The 14,175-nt window shown below is 49.5% G+C and overlaps 1 protein-coding gene across 1 annotated transcript in view; it reads left to right on the plus strand.

The window, feature by feature from the left end:
- Positions 1-11,126, plus strand: part of SEC14L5 (SEC14 like lipid binding 5) — a gene marked incomplete at its 5' end in the record, with an annotated part of 33,096 nt that extends 21,970 nt beyond the window's left edge. The window contains 9 exons of the mRNA XM_084271015.1: positions 3,745-3,934; positions 4,414-4,502; positions 5,053-5,123; positions 5,718-5,889; positions 6,872-7,006; positions 7,283-7,420; positions 7,878-8,123; positions 8,530-8,708; positions 10,077-11,126. Of these exons, the coding sequence (XP_084127141.1) occupies positions 3,745-3,934; positions 4,414-4,502; positions 5,053-5,123; positions 5,718-5,889; positions 6,872-7,006; positions 7,283-7,420; positions 7,878-8,123; positions 8,530-8,708; positions 10,077-10,182 (1,326 nt within the window). The 3' untranslated portion in view covers positions 10,183-11,126. The remainder of the gene's footprint in view (positions 1-3,744; positions 3,935-4,413; positions 4,503-5,052; positions 5,124-5,717; positions 5,890-6,871; positions 7,007-7,282; positions 7,421-7,877; positions 8,124-8,529; positions 8,709-10,076) is intronic.
- Positions 11,127-14,175: the final 3,049 nt, after the last annotated feature.

Below are 14,175 nucleotides of genomic sequence, written 5' to 3' on the forward strand. Positions count from 1 at the left end.
CAATAAAACTCAGGTTCATGGACAATTTGTGTGCGTGGAGACTCAACTGTTTTGGTAAGGATGGGGAAGAAGGTTCTGGCTGTATCACACACTGCTCCTCCCTTGCCCTGTTCAGTCCTGTGTGTGCTGAAAGGGCCCCTCTGTGGTGTCCAAGCATGATGTGTTTGCCCTCTGCCCAGAGCAGACACTGACCAGGACTGGCTGGCCCAGACTGGCCTGTTTCAGGGTTGTGTTTTCCAAGACCTGTAGGGTGCAGTGGGAGGAATGGTCAGCTGCACTGGTGCTGTGTCCCTGGTCTCTGGGCAGGTGCTGCTCAGCAGAGAGGCAGTTGGTAGCACCCAGCTCTCCTGCAGGTTGTGCAAACTTGTACAGCCAACAGCTGAATTCTTTTGAGGAAAAGTTGTTCTGGCTTTAATCTCCATTATCAAAACCACACAGGATTTGGGAGGAACACACAGTTGCACCTCTAGGGTGTGAGGTACATTGTGTAAACCTCCAAAGTAGAGGAGTGGAGGGCACTAGATGGGGGTAAGTACAGCTGGAGTTGGCCACCTAGTATAGATGAAAAGATGTTATTTTTTCCCCTGAAAAGCAGATTGGTTGCTGTGGGCTAGATGTTGTCTCTGCTTGGTTGTAATGTTCAGCAGCTGCTTGGGCTTCCCCAGGTTGGAGGGGTTTTCTACATCAGGCCAAGAGGGTAAGTGGTATGTGGCTGAGAGAACATCTAGGGCTGCTTGAGTATATCCAGAGGGATCTAACTCCAGATTTCCTGATATGGAGAGTGACTGGGTGGGAAGAACAGACCAAGGATAGCTACAGGCAGAGTAACTGGGTGGGCTGAGTGGATAGTGTGCTTAGGAAGAAGGGAAAACTGGAGAAAGATGGTTGGATCAAGTGATTCACCCCTTGAACATAGAGTACAGCTATGTATGGCTTCAATAGTGGTTCCTGGCCTGGAAGCTACCTGCTCAGTCAGCCATAGCCAGTGGGTGAGGAGATACCCTGCATTCATGGGCTCTGCAACACTTTTCCTTTGAACTGGCCTTTCCAAACACTGTTTGCAAGGATCTCTGCCAGCACTGGCTTTCTGCATGCAATGCTGTACCTTTCTCAGAGATGGGAGCACGTGGCTTTTCTGAGTATAAAGAGTTTAAACATTATTTTAAAGCCCTTTTCTTTTTCTTGAGGAAAAGTAATGTGTATCACCCACATAGAAATAAAACCTACCAAAGATTTAGTGTTCTCTTACCAAACATATGAAGAAGTCCACCTGTGTCAGTGTGCAGGTGAGTTTCATTGGTCACAGTGAATGGTGGAGAATGGAAAACCAGTTACCAGAAAACAATGGGCTGAAGAGCAGTGTGTGTTGAGGTGGTGTATGAAAGTTCCACAGTGGCTGATTAAGCTCTGGAGACTTAACAACTCCATTAAATTAAAAACACCCCACCAAACCCAAACACACACCCCCAAACATGGACCAAATCTGCCCAAAGCCACTGGCATACAGTGGCATCAATAACAGGTTGTATAGCTTGGACCATGTCTAAGAGCATGTTCACTGCTAGATAGGGATAGAGACTACAGAGGAATATGAATATATATATATATATATAGAGAGAGAGAGAGAGAGAATGGACCAAAGGACACCTTGAAGGACTGTCTGAACACCTACCTGCAAGCTGCTGTTGTGTCACTATGATGCTCTGTCTCTGGGTAAAAAGCTGGGGCTGGTCTCTAACCAACCAGGTAACCCTGAATATGTGTGAGCAGAGTCTGTGAATGGTCACCTGCTAATAACAACACATTACCTACTAAAGCTTGCTCTGGTAAATACTGCCTGGGGCCCAGGTCTCCCTGATTCAGCCTCTTGTCAAGCACATTCTATCTGACAAGAGGTAGACACAGAACAAAGGGGGCAGGGATGAGGTCCTGGGTATAGTTATGTTCTGAAACACAGGCCATGAAGCTTTCCAGGTCTACAGTGATCTGGGCAGTAAAGCTGTGTGGTAGGAGCTATCTCATCTATTGGGTACCCAGCTGAAAATGAGCCCTAAAACAGTGAGGCTCTATCTGTGAGGGTCTTGGTTTCAGGTGGCAGAAATACACTCCAAGCATTTGCCTGTTTGTGTTCCAGTCAGAGGCTGGGGAAGGTAAAAGCAGCAGCATGTGAGAAGTGAAATGACTGCCTCTTGGGTCCTGGAAACTGTCCTTTCTTATTTTTGTGTTCTTCATCATATTTCACTCTCCATTCCCTGTTCCTTTCAAATCAGATGGTATTCTTTCTAATCAGATTTATCACTGCTTTTAGAAAATTGGACTAGTTGAAGAAACAAACTTCAACTGGTGTTAAAACTGCAGAGACTTAGAGCTCTTAATCAATAGCTCTGCACCATGTAGAACAGTACACGTAATTACACCAGTGAATAGGGCACTGGGCTGAAATTAAACTTCATGTTCCTGCTGCTGGGAGTCACTGCTTTGGTTGGACAAAGATAATTGAGAGACTGTTTCACTCCCCTCAGAGCCTTTTGGTCCAAAGTGGAGTGCTGAATTTGCCTCTTGGCTATGTGCAGTATAAACCTTCTAACAGCCATCCCCTCTCCTGCTCTTCCAGGAGATCCAGGGGCTGTTGTATCTGATGAAAATCCTGCTGTCTTTAATCTTGCAACAGTTCTTCTAAATACACCTGAGATGCTGTTTGGAAAGGCTGCCCTCTTCCTTTCTGTGGCATACCAGTGCAACTTTAGCAAGGATTTAGAATATGCTGAACAGAATTAACCTCCCATCTCCTCTTCAGGTGCTGCTAGGCCTGGCTTTAGGCTGCCTGAACTCTTCCTTTATGTGGAATCAATTCTTAGTATCTCTTTCAGCTTCATAGCAGCTTGTGAAACTGAGATTGCTCCTAGCCTGACACCGCTGGAGGCTTTGCTTTCTTCCCTGCTCTCTCTTTTCATGAGCACAGCAGTGAGCAAACAAAAGAGCTTTGACTCCTGAGCGTGTGCTTTCTCTGCACTGCAGCAGGGCTCGGGTTGCTTGCATTGTGCTGAGCACGGTGCCCATACTCTGGGGAAGAATATCCTGCTCCACAGAACCTGAATTTTTAATGCAAACTTGATGTCACAAATGAGGCTGAAATGCTTTTGGGGGAGTTGGTGTGAAGGGAATGAGAAATCCGGTTGGTTTGGCAGCTGACAGACTTCTAGTCAAATTTGGCCCTTCTGTGGGATCTCTTGGGGTTCTTGTTGGCTTGTGCTGGCTGGTGCTGCTGGGAAATACTCTGACTTTCACTGGAAGGGAGCACGAGACATCTGGAAGGAAGGTGGACTGACCCATTCCACCAACTTGGTTTGGGAAGGCTTTGTGCCTGTGGTGCTAGAATTGCTGATAGGGAGTGTTGGGGTGAGGGATAGAGGGTATGTTGTAACACTAGCTGATCTGTTTGTATAGCCAAGAGCTAAGCATGGTTGATGGGGCAGGGAAGCCTGTGGGCCTGCAAGAGAGCTGGAGCTGGTGCTGGCAGGTCATGATTTGGGGGCTGTACAGTCGTGATCCCCTTCCACTTGTGCTCCCAGCACCGTCTGTGTTCAGCTGCCCCAGTTAAGGAAGGAGGGAGAAGGAATGTCGGCTTAGTATTTGTTGGTTTAGCTTTCAGACATTAAAAACTGGTGCATGCTCTGCAGGCTTTGTGGGACAGTGGCACAGGTAACACAGCAGTCCTGATCCTCAGGCTTCCTCTCCCCTCAGATCCCCAAAGATGAACATATCCTCCGTTTCCTGCGGGCTCGCGACTTCAACATCGACAAAGCTCGAGAGATGCTCTGCCAGTCGCTGTCCTGGAGGAAGCAGTACCAGGTGGATTACATCCTGCAGTCCTGGAGACCCCCAGCCCTCCTGGAGGAATACTACACTGGAGGCTGGCACTACCAGGACAAAGGTGAGAACTTGCCCCTTATGTTGATGCTACAAGTGCTTCATGAGTAACCTGGGATTTCTGGAGAAGGCTGTGTTACTGTTTTGCTGTGAGTTTGTTGTTCTCTCTGCATGGATCTTTGTCAGGATGTCCTTTCAATGTGATGTTTTTAAAATCCTTTTCAAATTAGATATTAGGGGGAAGCTTTTTCCAGAGAGAGTCGTGAAGGGCTGGAAAAGGCTGCCCAGAGAGGGGGTGGGTGCCCCATTAGGGTGGGGGTGTCCAAGGCCAGGTTGGATGGGGCCCTGGGCAACCTTGTGTAGCTCCAGGCCTGGAGGTTGGTGGCCCTGCCTGTGGCAGGGGGGTTGGAGCTCTGTGATCCTTGGGGTCCCTTCCAACACAGACTATTCTATGATTCAATGTGGCCTTTACAAAAGGCACTAGAGTGACAGCCTGGGAGGCTGGAGTACTTCCCTCTTCACACCTCTCTGTTTGTTCTGAAGATGGGCGACCGCTCTACATCCTCCGCCTTGGCCAAATGGACACAAAAGGTTTGGTGAAAGCTCTGGGAGAGGAATCGCTGCTGCGACATGTGAGTTGTACTTCCTTTCCTCACCTGAGGAGCTCTGTTTTCCCTTGGGGTGTTGAGAGGTCTTGGTTGTAGTGCAGCAGGAATCTGCCTGCCTGACACAAAGAATTCCTGTGTTTCATGGGTGGCTACTCAGAGGTGGCTCAGTGGCGTTGGCAGTGTTGCTTCTCTGTCTTCCCACAGAGACAGAAGTGAAGCTCTTGCAATGGCTTAAATGGGCCAGAAGGATGTTTTCTGATGATCTGCAGTTTGGCTGTAAGCTTTCCACAGCCCTTTCATGCAGTTCAGCTAATAACACTTGATCTTGAGACTCTCAAATTTCATCTTAGACTGTCGATATCTGGACCTCGTGTGGTCAGCACAGCTTCACAGTAGAGGAGCCTGTCTCTCTGTGCTTTGTGGTTTGGGTTGGTTTTAAATAGACTCCTCTTCTCTGTCTTGCACACTGAATTCTCAGACAGGTATAACTCTGGGCTCTGTATTTTTTCAGGTAAGATCTGTGGGCTGTCCTGGTTCCTCAGCTGTACTCAGTCTGCGCTGTCTTTGATTTCAGGTTCTGTCAATCAATGAGGAAGGACAGAAGAGATGTGAGGAAAATACCAACATCTTTGGCCGCCCCATCACGTTAGTACAGTTCTCTTGTGTTTGTTGTGTTTGCTGTCATGGTGAGGAGAATGCTCCTGAGAAGGTGTTAGGTGATGTCCTTAGGGTTAAACAGCAGGCAGCAGTGTGTGTCTGTTAGTGGCTCAAGGTACCATATTTAGTGGTTGTAAATGCAGATAAACTCTGCAGTTTCATGGGAAAGCAAGTATTGGTCCTTCCTTACACCTTTTTACATCCCATTTCAGATCAGTCTTGCTGCCTTGGTGATTTTAATCTGGATCCTTGAAATTCTTTTCAGTGCAGAAACCACCTGCCAAGTTCCACTCTGATTTAAAATGTATTTTTAATTATTTTTAGCAATAGGCTAAACTGCATTTTTGAATGCACCCTCTTTCACACTGACAGCATGTGTTCTTGCCTTCGGGGCTGGGTACCTCTCTTACTGAAAAGCTCAACTGTATTCAGGCTCAGTGGAGATTGTACTGGAACTGCTGGTCTCCCTCGCTGGCTGAGCTAGATCTGTACCAGCTGTGGTGTTACTGAAATGTTGTGTGGATCATAAACTGAGAAGCCACTCCAGTGAAGCCCTGACAGGTCTCCTTCTGTGTGTTGTAGGTCCTGGACGTGTCTGGTGGATTTGGAAGGGCTCAATATGCGGCACCTCTGGCGGCCTGGAGTGAAGGCCCTGCTTCGGATAATCGAGGTTGTAGAGGACAACTACCCAGAAACCCTGGGGAGACTCTTGATAGTGAGAGCACCCAGGGTTTTTCCAGTGCTCTGGACTCTGGTGGGTAAAATCTGGACTGCAGGATCATATAGCACTTGTGCATGTACAGACAGCAAAATCACACCCCACAGGGGTGGGAAGGGACCTCCAGAGCCCATCAAGTCCAGCCCCCTGCTAAAGCAGCTCCCTAGGACAGGTCACACAGGAAGGCATCCAGATGAGGCTGGAATATCTCCAGAGATGGAGACTCCACATCCCCCTGGGCAGCCTGTTCCCGGGCTCCCTCACCCTCACTGTGGGAAAAGAAATCACCCAGTTGGTGTGAGCTTTTTGCTGTTTTGAAGACTTGGGGAGAGAAAAGCTTCTAGGTCACTTGTAGCTGAACTCCTGAAGCAGTCACAGCATTGCTACAGAGCAAGCTGTAGCATGCCTGTAGCTCACCTGATTCTAGTGACTGTCATCCTGCAAGGGCAGGGGAGATGTTGGACCTCAACTGCAAATCCTTGTGCAGCAGTGGGACCCAGATTCGGTGGGTTTTCATGTTGATGGGGAAAAGACAATTGGCGTTGTTTTTGTCAATGCTGGAGGATGCAGAGGAGAAGAGCAATAAGTAATATGGCTCTGCCTGGTGCCTGCTGACTCTTCTGGCAGTGTAAGAATATGCTGCTTAACTTTCTTGGTGTTTTTATGTGAAGTAGAGATGAGGATTTGGTACACTTCTCACTTGTTTACCCTTTTCTTTGGGGAAGTGCTTCAGAGTGTGAAGCTCTGCCCTGCTGGTCTGCAATCCTGCTGGTGAGGCCTTTGCTCTAATTCCTAAATCATCTAGCACCTAAGATCATGGAACAGGTCATGCAATGACTGAGAGATCAGGCCCAGTCAGTGTGGGTTTACAAAAAGCAGGGTCCTGCCAAACTGACCTGATGGCTTCTATGGCAAGTCTCTTCCAACAGAGTGATTCTGTAGAGCTGCTGTGTCAGGTGGGACACACACTGGCTCTAACTTAGCACAGTGAAGGTTTTCTGTCCTCTTTTTCTTTCAGGTCAGTCCCTTTATCAATGAGAACACGAGGCAGAAGTTCCTCATTTACAGTGGGAATAACTACCAGGGTCCAGGAGGGCTGGTCGACTACGTGGACAAAGAGGTGATCCCAGACTTCCTGGGAGGAGACTGCATGGTGAGTGTTCCTTCCCCTTGCCCAGGGCAGTCTGCAGTGTGCAAGCTCCTTCAGTTCCCTTCTCAACACCTTGGCCTTCTGCAAGATGGATAAAGCTCTGTGGTGGCTGGGACACCACCGCTGTGTGCAGGGGGTATGTGTGTGGGAGACCTCACCCTGAGGTGGTGGTGCTGCTCTGGAGAAGGGGGTTAGAAGGCAGCTCTCCAAACAGAGTGACTCAATACTTTGCCACTGGGTGAGTGTGAACCCTCCTGTCTGTCTGTCTGGCTCTTGCAGTGTACTGTCCCAGAGGGGGGGCTGGTTCCCAAGTCGCTTTATCAGACAGATGAAGAGCCAGAGAACTCTGATCACATCCGGCTGTGGACAGAAACTATCTATCACTCTGCAAGTGTCCTCAGAGGAGCTCCACATGAGGTATACACCTTCATAAGGCTGAAGGAGGCGCTGAACTGGTACCAGTGATGTGTTGTGGCTGGCTAAAGGCTCTGAACTGTGAGCAGGAGGTGGTTCAGCAGCAGCATGCCTTTCTCAGGAAGGCTAAGGCTAGTGACCTGCCAGAAGTGTGGACATGAAGTACAGCAGTTTGAGAAGCAGTGACTCTTGTACCTGCTATAGCCTGATCTTCTGTAAGAGGCATTCTCTTCCTCCTCTTCCCCCCTGGGGAAATAAAGATCCCTTGGTTTCCCTTCTGATAGCCCAGTAGAGAGGCCAGGACAGTAATGGTGAGGACATAAGGAGGTGTGTGTTGGGAACACCCTGACAGGGGTCATCACAGGAGAGAATGTCCAAGAAAAGTGTTTGCAGGGTAGGGGGTGATGTGTTGGCTGCCACCCTGACTCTCCACAATGTGCCTGTTCCCCTCTGTTCTTAGATAGTGGTGGAGATTCTGGAAGGGGAATCAGTCATCACCTGGGACTTCGACATCCTGAAGGGAGACGTGGTGTTCAGCCTCTTCCACTCCAAACGAGCTCCTGAAACAAGTCAGAAGGAAGCCACCTTAGGCAGTGGCTCTGCTGCTGGGGACAACACGCAGCTGATCGAGAAGGCCTGGGTGCTGGGCGTGGATTACAGCCGCGTGGAGGCCCCGCTGGTCTGCCGGGAGGGAGAGAGCATCCAGGTCTGGTGGGGGTGGCACCTGCCCTGGGTCTTTCAGGTGGAGCAAACCCCAGAATGGGCTGCTGAGGGGGTGGGGGAAGGACTTGATGCAGTGGGAAATCAGGTGTTGTTTGGAAATAGCTGTTGTGGCCGTCGTGCTCTGGAGTCCCTGTGGAAAAGGCTGCTGCTGCAGTCCTCCTTTAGCCTGAGCCCTTGGGAAGAGACTTTCATAATCCAGGATAAAAAGCTAATGGAGAAGAGCCTTTGTTCCTGATGGCATCACAAGGCCCTGGCTCAGGCTGTAAACTAAGGGAACAATAAGTGCTCCCTGGAGTAGTCTGCTCACTGGTTCCTTCTGACTTTGCCAAGTCATTCAGCTGGTTCTTAAGATACCTGGTGGTCACTGGATGGCACTCCTTTCTCTCCAGGGCTCTCATGTGACTCGCTGGCCTGGCTTTTACATCCTTCAGTGGAAGATGCATGGCCCTCTGCCCTGCTCTGGCACCAGCCTCCCTCGGGTGGATGATGTCCTTGCCTCTCTGCAAGTTTCCAGCCACAAGTGCAAGCTTATCTACTACTATGAGGTGCTTGCATCCAAAGACTTCAGGTAGGACATTTCCTGGAGGGGATTTACTGTGAGATTTGATGTAGATTAAACATCCAGATACCAATGAGCTCCTCAGGGTGTGTGCTTCACCCTGAGGTGTGGAGTCTCCTTCTCTGGAGATATTACAGACCCATCTGGAAACTGACATGTGTGACCTGTCCTGGGGACCCTGCTTTGGCAGAGGGTTGGACTCGATCTCTTGAGGTCCCTTCCAACCCCTGTGAGTCTGTGATTCACTGATGAGGTTAGGTGGACAAACACTTGGTGGAATTCTGTGCCAATTATCTCCTGTGGTGCTGTAGGGAATAAAGGAGCCCGTGGCTGTGGAGTTTGTGCTTTAGTTCTTACAGCTGTCTGAAAAGGGGGGGGGGTTTGGTTGAGGAGCCTTCTTGATCTTAGTTGGGAATGCTTTGAGAAGTTACTCTTGGAGTAACTTAACAAATCTCAGCTGGGCTATTTCATAGATATTCCACTTGGTGCTTGGGAAGGAAGTCAGCTGCCACTTGAGTGCTGTCTGAACTGGTGAATACATCACCCTCAGCAGGATTTGCCTGGCCTCCTTTAATGCTAAAAGTACTTTTCAAATCACCCAGCAGTTTGAATACTTGGCAAATCCATTGACCTCTCCCTAGGAGCTGGAGGAGGTGGTAGGTAAGCCAGACTTGCAGATGGGCAGGTGGTGACCTGGAGAATGTGACCTGGCCAGATCCTGTGGAGCCAGAGCAGCAGCAGATCCTCACTCAGATCATTCAAACCTCTTCCTTGTTGCTTTACCTGCTCAGAAGGTGTCTGGAGCAGTGGGCAGGCACAGCTGCTGTGAGCCCAGCCTGCTTTTGACCCTGGGTGCACTGGGACTCGTGCTCAGCAGCTGGAGCTCTCTGGTTAGTGGTAGCAGCTGCATTCACTGCCCTGTGTGTGCAGTGCTCTCTAGTTCTGCTCTCTGCTCAGGGGCTGAGACTGCAGCCCCACAGAGGCTCTGGCTGTGCCCCACTCCCAGCATTACTGTGTGAGATGACAAGGAATCACAGGGGTTGGAAGGGACCTTCAGAGCTCATTGGGTCCAACCCAAAGCAGGGTCCCTAGGACAGGTCACACAGGTCAGTGTCCAGATGGGGCTGGAGTATCTCCAGAGGAGGAGACTCCACACCCCTGTGTGATGTGATATCTGTAGCCAAGGAAAAAGGTGTCTATGACAAATTGGTATTTTTATCAAGACCCAAAGGAACACTGACATTCTTAGAGGCAAATGAGAACAGAAAATAAAGCACTTGTGCAAGCAGCATGGGGTGTGAGCTGATCTGTTGGATGTATAGACTTGCTCATTAACAGCTGCCTCCCTAACGACCACATCTGTTCTGTCCATGCCAGGGGATCCATGTCAAGCCTGGAATCTTGCAACAGCGGCTTTTCCCAGCTGAGTGGAGCCACCACATCTTCCAGCCAGTCCCAGAGCAGCTCCCATCTCTCCAGATAGCGGGGCAGAGGCTGCAGCAGCACGAAGCATCGCTCAGGGCCCCTGGACACCCCAGACCAAAGAGCCTCCACGGGCTGAGCCTGGCAGCACAACCCTGGGGAGTGGCCCTTTGGACACAGCAGCTTCTAGGAGCTATTTTAAACAAACCCTCAGAATTCAAGTGGCAGGTTTAGAGATTTTTCTATCAGATGCCTACTTCTCAATAGTCTTTTTCACAGATTGTGAGGTTTTGGGATGAATGTCAGTTTGAATGACTCTGCTCACACCTTCAAAGGGCTCTTTCCAGTCAGTCCTTTCCCTACACCTGTGTGGTGGAGGAGACTGATGTTGCCTTATCTGTTTGATCTGTAGGACTCAATTATTCAGGTGTAGCAGAACTGATCTGGTTTTCTGGGTGCCCAGGGTTCCAGTTACGTGTTGGATGAAGTGAAGTGGGCATTTCAGGTGTGGGGACCTGAAGCAAGCTGCACACACAAACCTTTGTGCACTTTGGATGCTTCAGAAATCAGTTCTAGGTCCAACCTAAGATTCCTCCTGATCCCAGAGGATGCTATTAGCAAATCTGTTGGATTTTTTTTTAACCCACCAAGATACAAACATCAAAACAATTTTTCCAGGAAGTTGAGGCAGAGAACCTGCCTCCAGTGAGCAGCATCTTTCTTAGAGTATTTTCCCTTTTTCCTCAGGTTTACAAGCAATAACAAGTAGATCTGCCCCATCTCATCGAAGTGTGATGGGAACTGAATCAAATTAAAAGGGCTAAGACAAGCAATACCTTATTTCCTGAAGGCACAGAATTTTATGGCAGTGTTCTAGAATGTGTGTCTTTTAAAACATGGTCTAACTTGAAAGCTTAAAAAACAAGCATGTATGTATTTAAGCACTTACTGAAATGTATTTATTCAAATACTAGCTTATTTTAATTAATTTTTAACTTATTTATAATTTCAGAAATGACTATTTATTAAATCCAGTCACCTTTTTTTAATGGGACAAACTTTGTTTTAGCAAAGAATGACTGATTGTCTTCAATCCCCAAGAAGTGTTTCTCTTTAGGTTCTGATCTCTTGTGATGGCTGGATGTTGTTGTGTAAAGGGCTGTACTGTACATAGCATTTGGGGTAAGGGCTTAAGGGCTGTGTGTGGCTTTCCCCTGCAAGGTAAGGTTTGAGTCCTGTGCTCTTTGGACTCTAGAGGGATGTTTCTTTTGGCTTAAGAAGCAAGGATTGGGTTGAGGAGTTGTAAGAAGACAGCGCATCATCGAAACACACCAAAATGTGGTGCTTGTCCATCATCTCCACTGTTTGTTCCAGAGAGAAGATGTGTGGCAGAGCTGCCAGTGACCCATGGGTCAGGCTGGGTAGCAGAGTTACCCATGTGCTCATTGTCTTTGTGGCAACAACAGATCTGAGCTTGGGGTGGGGTCAGCCCAGGTGGAACTGAGGTTTCTGTGTGTGTGGTCAGCCCAGGTGGAACTGAGGTTTCTGTGTGTGTGGGTCCATCTTTCTCCATAAGGACTCGGGGGGTTTTCCCCTCTCACCACCTTTTCCTGAAGGTCACTGTTCTTAACTGCAGAGATCCCAACGCAGGTGTAAAGTGTTCCCTTCTAACCCTACTGTTTAGTTCGTTTTAGAAGCACTGACCAAGGAGAGGCCCAGTGTCTGGCACAGAGGGACATGAGCTTCATTTCTGCATGGAAGTTGCTTGGGTGTGCTTTTGGTTTTTAAAGGAGTGGAACCAAGGAAGAAACTCCTCTCCCACCTCACTGCTCTCACCAGGGAGCAGAGCAGGTACCTGCGTGATGCTGGCCTCAGGGAATGTTCCCATTTCAGGGAATTGCCCCGTTTTGTGGGCTTCACCTTTCCTCTCAGGTGAAACTTCTGTCTCTGGCATCTTGGTGTAACTGGAGTTTGAGAGGGAAAAGCGCTGCCTCTGCTCTCAACAGCAAGAGCTCTGGAATGAAAAGTGTGTGTGTGTGTGTCCCTCATGGAAAACCCTTTACCTGAAACTAATTCTGATGCTAGAAATAGTTTGGAACTGCCAAAGCATCAAGAGCAAACCCAGCTGAGACCTCCTGGTGCTGCTCCAGGGTTCCAGCTGCTTGTGGCTTCTGGCGTGGTTATGGCCATCCCCCTTTCCCCCCCCGGCCACCCCCGTTCCCTGTGACCCTGGATCCCACTGGATATTTATTATTTATTTTAAACTGTGATGTGTCCTGTTCTCTTCAGGCCAGTAGAAGTTTTGGGTGTTTAACTCTGGGGTAACTGGGCAGCCTCTGGCAGGGTCTGTGAGGCAGGAGGAGAGGCAGGGCTGGTGCCGCAGGCAGGTTCTCCTCTTGCCCTGCTCTGCTGCCCACACCGGTTTGGGAAGCAGCTTGTTGAGTTCTCAGCAACTTGAAGCAAAGTTGCTGGTTTACTCAGCTACCAATTTAGATAATCCAGCATAGATTTATTCATGTTGTGGTGGCAGAGAGAAGGCTACAGCCTGGGTGTTGCAGCTGGTGCTGGGCTCTGTAAACCTGCCTGAACTACAGGTACAAGGGCAGCAGAATTCTCCTAAAACACCTTCACACCCCCTACCCCTCCCCGACTGGCATCAGTGCTCTTTAGAAAATAACCTGCTGTTTTCCTCACAGCAACCTCTCTTGGGAGTTGAGACTTGGGAGTTCTGGATTCCAGCTCCCTGGGAGTCGCTCATCTCCCAAATCTTGTAAGCCAGCACCTTGCAAAACGGGCCCAGGTTTTGGGTGCTGCAGTGCCCAAAGCAGCAGCAAGTGCTGCTCCCCAGCACCCTCCCAGCAGCTGCTCCTCAGCTGTTCAGGTAACTGGCTGGGTAATTAGAAAACCCAGCTCGTCAGCTAATTGGGGCTTCCCCCTCTTTTAAATATTCCATATGCAACACACAATACCTACCTCAGAGCCGCTGCCACGTTCTGTGTGTGATAGGGGGTGTGAAGAGCTGGGCTGTTGTACCAGGGGCTGTACCGGTGCCCACAGTTAGATGGGGCTGTGGGGGAACCTTTCTTCTGGGGGATTCCTACAGGTTTGCCCGGTCCCAGTTCTTCCTGGTGGGTAGCAGGGAAGTAGGACTGGGAAAGGCAAGCACAGAGCACCAGTGGGTGTCAGCCCAGACTGGGCAAAGCTGGAGTGCAGCTCCAGAGGGGTTCTGGATAAATAATTTGTCATCTTTCAGCTTTGAAGAGGGGTTTGTGATTTACCTGATGTGGAGAAGAGCTTTGCCTTGGGCAGGGACTGGGGGACTCCAGCAGGAAGGTGGGGTGGCAGCACTGGCTGCTTCACCCAACTCCCCTGCGCCCAAGACTGAGCAGTGAACTTGTCACACTGTCAGGAGGGAGGATCTGAGTGTGTCCCCTTCCTGTACTTCCTGCACTTGCCGTTGGGGCAGGAGCAGTGCCTGTTGTCCCTGGGAGGGAACTCTTGAGTGCCTGCAGTTGCTCTGGCTGTGGGGGTCTGTGGGCAGAGGCTCCCACACAGCCCTGTTTGTGTCAGTGTGGTGGCTGGCTGGTTTGGCTGTCTCAGCTCCCTTTCAGGAACAGGGGGAAAACCCCAAGACTTGGATGAAAACTTTCTAATCCCCATTTGGTTTGTTCATCAAAAGGCTTTAAAAATGCCCAAAATCCACTCATAAACCCTTAGCCCTGGAAGGCTGTGGTGAGCCCAGCTGGGGCGTGAAGCTGCTGCCCATCGTGCTAGACAGGGGAATCCCTCCTTTCAAATGCCTTTACTGGCTCTCAACTCTTTAATATCCAGAACATTTCTACTGTGAGCCAAACCACAGCAGAATCAGAGCTATCAGGCTCCTCAGGACTAACACTGAGTGTTTGTCAAGGATTCCTGTGTGCTATTGGCTTTAATCCCTGGCCAACACGTTAGTGATGATTTTCAGACCCCATTATTTCTCTCTTGGAAGGCTGAAGTGGAATCATGCCCCACACATGGGCTTTTAATGACACCAACAGCCACTTCCCAGCTG

This window comes from Gallinula chloropus (assembly GCF_964237585.1).
Source record: "Gallinula chloropus genome assembly, chromosome: 15".
Lineage (NCBI taxonomy): Eukaryota > Metazoa > Chordata > Aves > Gruiformes > Rallidae > Gallinula > Gallinula chloropus.